The following is a 12369-nucleotide window of genomic DNA, read 5'->3' as shown; positions in this document are numbered from 1 at the left end:
GGGAAGCTGCCTTGGAATCAGTGCGAGGAACGCCTGAAGATTCCTTTTCTTACTTGCCACACTATTGTGCCGAGTTCGAGAAGAATAATCTTGGTACGATAACTTATATAGAGTCCGATCACGAGAAAAGGTTTAAATATTTTTTCATGGCTCTCGGTGCTTCGTTACGAGGATTTCGGAGTGCAATGCGATCTGTCATTGCCGTTGATGGTACTCACCTAAAGGGCAAGTACATGGGCACGCTCTTTGTTGCCGCTGCTCAAGATGGCAACAAGAAAATTTATCTAGTGGCTTTTGGGGTTGGAGATTAGGAGAATAATGCATCTTGGGAATGGTTTTTCGAGAAACTGCGAGTTGCACTTGCACTTGAAGATTTCTCGGAACTATCATTGATATCGGATAGGCATAAAAGTATTGAGAGAGGTGTTTCACTTGTATTTCCGGAATCTTATCATGGGCACTGCATGCACCATATCAAACAGAACATGAAGGCCAAAAAAATTGATGATGCCGTGTTTCCCATATATTTCAAGGCAGCAAAGGCTTACCGTATTTCAGATTTTGAACATCTAATGACACAGATCCGTGGTTTTGAAGGTGGCAAGGCATATAAATATCTAGAGGATGCCGGATTCGATAAGTGGTCTCGTGCACATTTTCCCGGATATAGGTACAGTATACTCACTACCAACATTACAGAAAGTATGAATGCTGCACTACGTGATGTGCGGGGTCTTCCAATAACAACGTTGGTTGAGCAATTGAGATCCTTAATTCAAAGGTGGTTTCATGAGCGTCGTACAAAAGCGGCATCCATAACGTCCCAATTGTGCAAGAAGGTTGAGAAAAAAATGACAAAGCGGAATGAAAGGGCTTTACGTATGTTGGTTGAACCAATAAGTCATATCGAGTTCTATGTACGGGATGGCTTCGGAGATGGCGAGGTGAACTTTCATGACAGAACATGCACGTGCAGGAAGTTTCAAATGCAACAATTGCCGTGCATTCATGCATTGGCTGCTTGCCGATTTAGAAATGTCACTGTACATTCTTTGTGTTCACGGTATTACACCAATGAAGCTATTATGGTGGCTTATGCAGAACCAATATACACAGTATCTCTTGAAAATCAACGCATAGCAAGCCGAGATAGAGTTTTATTGCCGCCAGATACAAGAAGATCGGGAGGGAGACCAAGAGAGCGAAGAATACCATCAGCTGGTGAAACAGTGGCAGTTAGACTTTGTGGACGATGTAAGCAACGTGGACATAATCGTCAAACTTGCAAGGAGCCAATATCGTTGCATCCAACATGAAGAATTTAATAATTTCTATGTAACATAATGTATTTTATATTTCTTGCTTTGATAATAAAAACTCCATATTTATGACTTCATTTTATTCACTTCTCAATAAGTATAAGTATGTAATTGTACAGGTTTGTGCGTGTTTTTTATTGAATAAGTTCGTGCATGTTAACTGGGCAGGTGTGAACAAATGCTTGACTAAAGAAAGCAGATGTTTGACTAAGAAAATACATGCTCGACTAAAGAAAACAGATGCTCGACTACAGAACATCAATGCTCGACTAAAGAAAACAAATGCTCGACTATAGAAAACAAATGATCTAATATAGAAAACAGATGCTCGACTACATAAAAATGCTCGACTAAAGAAAACAAATGCTCGACTAAAGATCAGATGCTCGACTATAGAACATATAAGCTCGACTACTTTAAAAAATGCTCAACTAAAGAAAACAAATGATCGACTAAAGAAAACAAATGCTCGACTAAGACAATACATGCTCGACTACAGAACATACATGCTCGACTAAGTAAATATAAGCTCGACTACATTAAAATCAGACTTTTTCATATACTATTCACAAAAACTGGCAAAATATACATGCTCGACTGACAAAAAAAGTTGCTTGACCATGAATATAAAGCATATTTACATTAAAAATTCTCCACCCCATGCCTCCATAGTGAACTTTTTTCTGTAGAATACCATGTCCTCTTGAGTTATCAGACTAACTGGCATGCTTGCAGTTAATACTTCAATGAACTTGATGGTGAACATGCCACAATCTCCTCTGTCATAAAAACCTAACTAACTCATGTAACATGGACTACAATTACACACAGAATTTGAACTTAACTTACCCATTATTTTGCTGAGGGCAGGATGGTACCCTTTTAAGTTTCCAGGGAGAGAGATTTTCATCATTTATCGCAGCTGCTCTTAATATGTATGGCATCATCAACTTCAAGGGCTGCATTAATTCATTAAATTTTGGAATTTTTGTGCAGCTTGTAAGTGAGTCATACACGTTAATCTGTCTTTCCCCCAAGATCATCTCTACAGCCACCCAATGTGCATTGTTGAAGTTGGCAGGGAAGTAAACGTAGTCTACGTTAGACCAAGACACAGATTTCACTGGACTTTCTCCTATTACATAGTCCAAAATCAGATTATCATTGTCCCAAGAACAATCCTTGCTTTCATTGAAAAGTATGAAAGCCTAGGTAACCCGGACCTGTTTAGTTTGTAATAGGTTAAAGTAGCTATTGATATACTTTACAAAAGTTATGGTCTAACTAGTTGGAAATATACTTACAAAGAAAAAACTGTCGAGCACTGCAGACTTCTTCTTAAAAACTTCAGGGTTATTGGCAATCCTTCTACGAATATGGTACATTGCCACATCAAGGTGCTACATAAAGATTATGAATATGTTAAAGAAATTTTCATCATATATCTTTTCAAAATAAAAATTTTCAGTACATAATAATTACCTTGTCCGATAACCAGGTTTCTGGTCTGATGGCATCCACAAACCAATTCTTGTCTACTTGACATGGCTCCCAACTTATCAACTTACTTTCAAGTGTATTGTCTTTCATAAAAGCAAGTAAATCGCGTGCCCATTCCTTTGGATACGCTCGCTTCAACTGTAATATTGGAGCGTCTGTCAATGGATTAACTGTCTCATTTTCCACCATAAGTTTCCTCCTCTTGAAGCTGGGGGAGGTAAACGGTGTTTTTGTTTGTGGTCCAGGCCTCTTCGCACGCTTATTCTTATTTCTGGTATACTTGCGTGTCCCACCTGGTGTAGTCATGGGAAACTGAGACTCTCTAATCTCCTCCACTCCTTCAGAGTCCTTGTTTATCTTCTCTGGTGTAAACCGATGCTTTGAAAGCTCTAATAGTTCATCCACAGCTTCCAGCTCCATACTTGGCAACTCCGCATCATTTCTTCCAACTATAACCTCCTCATTCTCATCCTTTTCCTCCTTCTTCTCATTCTCCTTTATTTGAACTCCAGCTTCTTCCTTCTCCACCTCCTCCTCCTCCACCTCCTCATCCTCCTCCTCCTCCTCCTTATTCTCATCCTTCTCCTCATTCTCTTTTACTTGAACTCCAACTTCTTCCTTCTCCACCTTCTCCTCCTCCACCTCCTCCTGCTCCTGCTCCTGCTCCTGCTCCGGCTCCGGCTCCGGCTCCTTCTCCTTATTCTCTTTTACTTGAACTACATCATCCTCCTTCTCCTCATTCTCCACCTTTTCCTCATTTTCCTCCACCTTATCCTCCTCCTCCTTCGTATCATTCTCCTTATTCTCCAACCCCTTGTTTTGAGGTTCAATCTCATCACTTAGAACCTCATCATCCACCTCCATGTTAGTTCCTATTCTAAATTCCACTACTGTCTTCATATTATCCTCCACAGACTGGAAAAATGCATCAAAATAAGTTGTAACCTCATTCCTCAACAACCTATTTATTTTTTTCTGCTCAATCAACAACTTCTCCATCCCAAGTAACTTCTCAATAACCTGCACATTGAAAAAAAAAGTGAACAAATGAATTAATCTAAGAACAAAACAAAGAATTAATGTCCGACCACAAAAAAACATAAAAAACAAAGAATAAACTTACTCTTCCCATTGGATCATCCTCCCGCTCAATCTTAGGGTTGTGGCGATTATTGTCCTCATCTCCAAACAAATTCTCAAACGCATCCACCGCAACATTGCCCTCATCCGCTACATTGCTCTTCTTCTTTGAGCTCTTCTTCTTTGTCTTGGAGCTCCCCACAACATTGGTCGTCTCCTTTAACTTGGGGCTCCCAATACTACTCAAATATTCCTGCCCTAACTCCAAATCAGTAGGGACAAGCGTATCATGCACTTCTAGCTGTAACAAATAAGCATGGAAAACATTAAAATATATATATATATATATCATGCAATATATACCTTTTTCATATCAAAAATATTGGAGACAATAGCATTAGATTCTGGAGTGGCAGTGCTGCTCCAGTTCAATATTCGGGGAAACCGGTTTTCTTCCCTCACATTTGCGTAAGACATACCGATGCGCAGCACCGCTTCATAAAGCCATATCTGCAAACAACATTATTTTTCAAAGATATATTCACAACAAACAAAGCATAAACTTGTTTCAAAATAATTTAAGTACTACCTGAAGTACTAGGGGGAATCCATATATGCTGTACTTTTCCATCTTTGTCGATCTTTTTTTAAATTTTTCAGCACGACCTACCATGGCAGATGCAAGAGACTTTGCAGTACGTGCATAGCTCACAGATCCCCATGGATACTTATTAAACACATTAACATTATCAACCAATTGCAACCACTGGATATCTATGTTCCTACTACGCTCCCTAGGCAGTAAAACAGACTCCAAAAAATATACCAGAGCTAGCTTCAACACATCTTCTTCCTTTCCAGGTTCAGGAGCACAACTCATGAAAACTTCATCTAACTTATTTCTACCAATGCTCTTATTTCCACCAAAATACAAGTCCCTAATCCTATGCACAGAAGTGTCAATCAAGCTAGACAGGGGAGGGACATCACCACATAACAAACCAGTGATAAGAGCAAATTCAGCAATAGAAAATGTTGCCCTCTTTCCAGCAAATTTGAACCTGAATAATATCACACCAGATTCTTCTTTAGCAGAGTTTACAACTTGTCGTAGTAGAGCTTGATGTACCAACTGGCCAGAGAAATTCATGTGCCCCACATCCAGAAACATGTCAAAGCATGTTCTCCTAAACATCTCCAGTTGATCCTCACTAAGCTTCCTTTTGATTTTGCTTATGGATTCAGATATATTTGAAAAAACACTAACCTTACCTGGGAAATGATTTTTCATTTCAATCATGTAATCCATTTCTTTGAAAAATTGTCTATCTGAAAAGAAATACAATAACCAAATTAATATTCACTTCAATCATCATACTCGACCAAAAAAACACATTTGCTCGACCACAAAAATAAATATGCTCGACCATAGTTTCATAAAAATGCTCGACCACATAAAATTAACAACATTAAATGCTCGACTACAACAACAATGCTCGACTACAACAATTCTGCTATGCTCGACTAATGCTCGACCTACACAACAATTAAGCCCGACTACAACAATTATGCTATGCTCGACTACAAAGTTAAGAATACTGGAACACACATAATGCCCGACCCTAAATAAAACTGCTCGACTAATGCTCGATCTACACAACAATTAAGCTCGACTATAACAGTTATGCTATGCTCGACTACAAAGTTAAGAAAACTGGAACACTCATAATGCCCGACCGAAATAAAACTGCTCGACTAATGCTCGACCTACACAATAATTATGCTCGACTACAGAACATACATGCTCGACTACAAAGTTAAGAATACTGGAACACAGATAATGTCCGACCACCTGCATGCAAGCACCACCAAAAACCCAAGACTTCACCCACAATGTCACCCAATTAAACAGAGTTTCACCAAAAACCCAAGCCGGCCATAGGTATGTACCAAAATGCAAACTTTTTCATGTAATACCAAGTTAAAATCGAGTATATGTTAGGCAGAAAACTGAGCCAGTAAGATACTAACCTCAGAGGGGGAAAAATCTCTTATCTGTTGCCAAAAACTGATGATCGGAAGTTGTACGGTAATCGTCGAGCAGCCCGTCGAGCAAAATGAGTTTGAAAGAAGTGGGTTTTCGTGGGAAGGGGAAAAGCCAAAGGGTGGGTTATGTTTTCTAAGGATAATTTGGTCTTTGCAATATAAAACTAGGTCATTTTTGCGGTTTATAAAAAAGTGGGTCATTTCTCTGGTTTGACTTTTTGAGAGGGTCATTTTTACAAAATTCCCGATGGAGAGAGCAGAGGAGAAACACCGGTGTAGGGATTTCTTTTTATGCTTTGGGGTGCATTTCTAAAATGTTTGAGATTTTGTGTACCTTGGGTGTCTTTGTAAATATTTTGAAATTTTTGGGGTGACGTTAGTAAGGGGTGTCTTTGTAAAAAGATGAGTTGTGACTAAAACTTTCCCATATATCCCACAAGGGAGCTGCAACTCTCCCTAATTCTACTCAGGTGTTGACTCCTAATTAAAACCTAGTTTTTCTCCCTATATAAACCTCTCTATTCTCCTTATTCATCCTAGCTAAATATTGGGAAAAATAAAGGTTTTAGGCAAGAAAAACGAGAGCTTAGTCGAGTGACTAGTCTCACCACCTAGGGAGACTTTTATTTTCTTTTTCACAAAGAGACTAAGCGGGAATACCAAGAAAACAATATATGTCATTCTTGATCAATCATGAGTACGTGTAGAGATCGTGATCAAGGAAAGATGAAAAGTTGATATTATAGAGATTGGTTTTTTTCCTTCTTGATGTTATGAGTATATGCATGTATGACAGATTTAGAATTGTTTTTGATGTATGAAGATAATTCTAGATGCTTGTCAGGATTATTTACATGAAACAACAAATTAAAACTAGATTTTATACGCATGTATATATAGAAGTATGTCAAAATATTATTTGTCAACAAATAAATTTCTAGAAACATATTAAAAGAATTCCAAGCTTAGCCATGAGGTGCAATAGGGTTTTAGAACGTACGTTGTTAGCTAAATTTTTTATTTAGGCATATGCTAAGTCGATCATAAATGTTTAAAATTGATTTTCGCAAGCAATAGCCTCATGTTGCTTATCTGCGTCTACGAATGCTTTGAACTGCGGCCTGCAACTGAATAAGAATCATGATTTTTGTCTTTTGTCACAATCTTATCTACAATCCCTTTTTCGTGAGATTTTTCCTGCTTTCACTTTTCTTTTCTTTTTTAAGGCTATGTGATGACTATACGATTGCTTATTGGCTATTGCAGCAAAAATGCCAACGTTGCAATCATCATGTCTGATGTTAGTCATCTTTATCTTCAGAGGCGCGTCTGTGATTTGACTTGGAAATTTCAAAACTTTTTGAATTTTCCAGTTTTACTTCTCCCGGTTGTCCCAGGGTGATAGGGTGTGCAGGAAAATCCCAACTAATCTTTGCGGAAACAAAGTTGATTCGGGCGACATGCAAATTCGGCCAAGACTCTTGTTCCTCAAGGATAGATCACTGCGATGCTGTGAGATATCAGCAAAGAGCAAGTACCAGAAAACTGTTGTAGATATAGACTATAATGTTGGGGCCTAATAGAATTATATAATGAATTTACTAAACCGACTATTATATTGTATCGAATACAATGTAGCAATAGAAATGAAAAAGATGTCAAACAAGAAGTATATAAGAACCAAAACCTGTTTGTAGGAAATTTAATCGAGAAAACGTATTTAATTAAGTCCAATGTTGAATACTATCTCCTTAAGATTGATTTGTCCCCCAGGACGCCCCCCCAATTACTTTTGATAATCAAATAACCATCTCCCAGGATAAAATGATCTCTCCTACACAAGAAAGGAAGTTGCAATTCTTGGTGGGAACAACAATGACACTATTCTCTCTTATGCAAATATGGTGCATATGTATGTAATTTTTGTTCTCTCTTCTATATGTCTAGTGTCTTTCAAATATGCATGAAAACATGCATTGACGAATTCACATGTCTATTATTCACAATGTTTGGACAAAAGACATGTTTGTTGGGAAAAATTCTGTCAAAAGGTGTCTATTGGTAAAGTCACTCAAGCGATTTGTTTTCCGGGCAACAAAATAATTTCAATCATCTGTTGTCGCTCAAGCTACTATCATCTTTAAAATGTTTCTATTTTCTCTCGAGCAACTCCAAAAGGTGTGTTTATTGTTAAAGTCGCTCAAGCAATTTGCTTTCTGGGCAATAAAACAATTTCAACTACTTGTTGTCGCTCAAGCGACTATTGGAGTCATTCAAGTGAAATTTTTATTTTCGCCCAAGCAAGTCCAAATTAAAAGTCGCTCAAGCTACTTTCACTCTGACAACACTATTTTTATCATGTTCAAACAACACACTTTGAAGCTACTTTTCATATATTCACACCTATCATGCATTTGATTTAGTGAATGCTTGACTTTATTGTCAAAGTGAGAGTTTTTATATTTAAGTTCATAAAGATGATTTCCATGTATTAGAACACACAAATAATCATGCTCAAATACATGAATATATTCCAACAAAAACTTGTACGGTAATAACTAACCTCTTTTCGCAAGTATTCTTTTTCTCACAAGAAGCTCTTCACCTCCTAAGATCTTTTAATTTGGTCTTTTTTGTATATCTCATTCATTTTGTGTTTGTAGGGAATCCTAAATTGCATTATCTGTAGTCTCCTTCCTTGGCTCTTCCAGAGTCCCGCGCGCGTTGACCTTGGGCAAGAACAACACAGTAAGCATCTTGTTAATGTTATCCCCTTCTTCGCCGTCTGTGCAATATATTGTTCCTGATTTTTGTCTGTGCACATTGAGAGATTTGACAGCTTTTGTAAGCGCACAAACACATGACCATGCAACTTAAGCAGGAGTTAGCATTGTTGATGAGTAACTAGATCTGAGCTTAATTAAGTAGCTAGTGCTGATCATTGCCTTATGTCCCCCTTCCAGTAGACTTCTTTATGAACTACAGTTGAGATAAAAATTGAAAAGGATTCTTTTAAGAACTGAAATATAGTTTGTAATGGTTGGAAAATTTTATGCTGTGGATTTTGGAGTTGATTGCTGCACCCCTTCTGCTGCGATATATTTTTCTACTTTGTTTTTGTTTCGTATGCGATTCTACAGTTTCTTTTTTGAGACCGGTGTTGCTTGCATTTCTAGACTGAAGAACACTATTATTAGCTTTTGTCTTGGTACCTGTTGGCTCTGTGAAGCTGGAGACACTATCAATGGTTGACCAGTATATTTTTATCTTTTTGCGTTTCATTATAGAAAGCTTGTATATTTGTCAACAATTAAACATGGGCTGCGCTCCCTTTTGCGTACCAAGCGACAAGATCATTCAAGAACCAGCACCACTTTTCTTCTTTCAATTTTTTATTTTTTTTTAAGAGAACAGTAGCACTTAAGTTCACACTTTACTACCTATAAAACCAGATAAACTTGTTATATGAAAACTTGAAAGGGAAGAGAAAAAACAAAAGCCCAATTTCAAGTCACTCCCAAACCATGAAATCCTCTCGTAGATGCGGCTTCTTATCCACTACCTCGTCTTCCGTCACCTACACTTTTCATAATCACCATTCTATCCTTCTACCCGAAGAACAAACCCACACAATCCCAATCGAGTCCTCCACCGAACACCCCATCCCAATCACCGTCCATCTCCCTCAACAATCACAAAACGAGGCCGCTGCAACCAAGATCCAATCTAGCTACCGGGCACACCTAATTCGGACCCTCTACAAGATTATCTCAACCGTCAATTTGGAGGCTAACCATCTGCAGCACCTACTCCAGATGCAGGAGACAGTGGACGCCGTTCGGAGCAGTGAGAGGGAGAGGCTGAGAATGAACGAGTCGTTGATGGCGCTGTTACTAAGGCTGGATTCGGTCCGCGGGATTGATCCGACGGTTAGGGAGGCGAGGAGGAAAGTGAGCCGTCGGATCGTAGGGATGCAGGAAATTCTGGACGCGGTGGTTGAAGCGAAGGTCGGCAGCGGCGATGACGTCGTGGATTATGGGGCGTGGGGCCCACCTGGAAATGGGGGATTGTGGAGGGACTGGGATGTGGTGGTGGCAGAGATGGAGGAGGAGTTATGTAGGGAGAGAGGAGGGGAGGAAATGGAGAGGTTCTGTGCTCAGTATTTGGGGTTTCGGTGCTTGCAAAGGTTTCTGCGTGATCCCTGAAGTAATAATGCTGGTCATGTCACGATGCTCGTCAGGTACTCTCTCATAAAGTGATGAACCGAAAGTTAAAACCAATGTAAATTACGCTTTTATGTGCTTAACAGAAAATTAAAGTTTATAAGATATTTATTATACCAAGTTATTTATTTTTTCAACTCCAAGTGAGTAGTTTGGTGGATGGGAAGTTGACGAGATTAATTATTGTGAAAGAAAAAGTTTTCATAGGTTCAACTTTCCTATCGAGTAAATTTTTTTGGAGGATTCCATGGGCTGAATGTCCTGTAATTGTTTGGTATGTGTGAGATGGAAGATTTATGTGCTTGAGATTTTTCATGTAATTGCCTGCACTCGTGTGTGACGGGGATTTACATGCTCGGAGTTTTTCATGTAGGACGGGGTTTACACGCTCGGAATTTTTCATGTGGGACGGGATCTAATAGAAGCATATTTCAGATGAGTTTCCTTGTAAAACAAGAAGTAATTTAATTTTCAATTATGCTTGGTGGAAAGAAATATAAGTAGAGCAGTTAGAATAGTTGAATATTATCATGACAGGAAGTTGAATATGTTGACCTTTTATCTTTCCAAACTCATAGAAAGCATAAATTTTCAGAGATAAAATTCTTTTAAAAACATATGAAACAATAAAATTTGCAACAATTCTATGACTATGACATATATATATTTCAAAATATATTTATTAAATTTTAAAATTTATATTTTGTCGAAAACATCTCCAAAAAATAAATGTAGCAGGAATGCGAATGTTTAGTTGGACATGCGGTCACAAGAAAAAATATAGGATAAGAAATGAGATTATTAGATTAAGGTAGTAATGACACAAATTGAAAATAAGTTGCGAGAAAATAGTGAGATGGTATGAACATGTACAACGGAGAGATAACAGTATTACAGTAAAAAGAATCGAGAGAATTTGGACAAGAGATAGTATGAAATGAAGAGAAAGACCTAAAAAGACATAGTTTGAAATAGTAAGACATCAAATGAATTGAGTTTATATAATCTTAAATAGACGGAAAAAAACATATGTAGTGGACTCTCATAAATTTTCTTATTAACTCATGTAGACTTAAACTTTTGAGATAAAAGGTTCATATGATCTTCTGCGGACTGCCTTGACTCATCACTAGTATAATTGTACAAATAACTTATGCTCCAAAGTCGCACCTATGCTAATTGTATATAGTATAAGATTTATGCCAATTTTTTGGGAAGGATTGAGAAATGAAATAATGAGTAAATTACGACATTCTATGCTTAAAGGAGGCCGTATGCATGTCATGTTGTCTAAAACTATCACATCTATATATAATATTTAATGAAATTGGATTTTATGTTTTGAGGTGAAGATAAAAGTAAAGGCCATTAGCACCTCTGGAAGTATAAATAAAGGAATTAGGCTTCGTCCACTATGGGAACAAGAGTTGCCCGTGTGAACATGAATGCCTTATTTAAAGCCCACTGAAGATAGGGTTAAGACTTACGACATTGTTGGAGCCCACATGACTGGTTGTTGGATATTACGAAATGAACCCCTCGGCCATCCATCAAAATAAACCCCTCGGGTGTGCCCCAGTTGTTGTTGTTGTTGTTGTTCCTGCTCTCCGAGGAGCTGCTGTCGTAGAAGTTTCCCATGTCGACAAACGGTTTACAGAGCCCTAAACCCAACTGCACAGGCATTAGGCGATTTCGAGTTTTCGATGGACGACGATGTCACTATATCAGCTCTTTTCCTTCTTTCTTTGATTTCGAGTTTTCGGGGACCATTCTCCCTTTCCTTGATTCCTTTTAGTTTTTTTTTCCTTGATTCCTTTCCTTTTAGTCTTCTACATGTATGAATATTGGATATCACTATATCAGTCCACTATTGACTATTCCCTCAATTTTTTTTGTTTCTTTACTTACAGAATCCAAAAAAAAAAAAATGATCACTATCAATAGCATCATTACTGATCAAAAACTAATGACACTACTGGTAGTAGAGTCAATAGTTAGACTATATAATAACACACGGTTGTTCACAAATCTCATTAACCTAAAAAACATGCACATCGTGACTGGGGAGCCCATCAGCCCAAGCCCTTAAGTCCTCTTGATGATAGGTAACAACAATACATACGACTATATATATTTATTTGATATATGTGATGCAATTTATGCTTACTCGAAATATAACATGACTTTCTTAGATAGAGGGG

The 12369-nt window shown here is 37.9% G+C and overlaps 2 protein-coding genes across 2 annotated transcripts; one reads left to right on the top strand and one right to left on the bottom strand.

The window, feature by feature from the left end:
• Positions 1-1956: 1956 nt before the first annotated feature.
• LOC119987912 lies at positions 1957-5049 on the bottom strand. The gene is made up of 8 exons (XM_038832818.1): positions 4489-5049; positions 4263-4409; positions 3943-4200; positions 3531-3839; positions 2802-3362; positions 2624-2719; positions 2169-2527; positions 1957-2098 (listed from the first exon to the last, which is right to left on the bottom strand). Exons 1-8 carry the CDS (start codon positions 5047-5049, stop codon positions 1957-1959), a joined length of 2433 nt encoding a protein of 810 aa, XP_038688746.1.
• A 4356-nt stretch (positions 5050-9405) lies between these two features.
• On the top strand, positions 9406-10739 carry LOC119988277 (BAG family molecular chaperone regulator 5, mitochondrial). The gene is made up of 2 exons (XM_038833252.1): positions 9406-10185; positions 10542-10739. The coding sequence occupies exon 1, from the start codon at positions 9470-9472 to the stop codon at positions 10148-10150; it is 681 nt and encodes a 226-aa protein (XP_038689180.1). The 5' UTR covers positions 9406-9469; the 3' UTR covers positions 10151-10185; positions 10542-10739.
• Positions 10740-12369: the final 1630 nt, after the last annotated feature.

The sequence above is a fragment of the Tripterygium wilfordii genome, chromosome 21 (assembly GCF_013401445.1).
Source record: "Tripterygium wilfordii isolate XIE 37 chromosome 21, ASM1340144v1, whole genome shotgun sequence".
NCBI lineage: Eukaryota > Viridiplantae > Streptophyta > Magnoliopsida > Celastrales > Celastraceae > Tripterygium > Tripterygium wilfordii.
The sequence above is the reverse complement of the archived record's forward strand: the minus strand, read 5'-3'. Positions and strand labels throughout refer to the sequence as shown.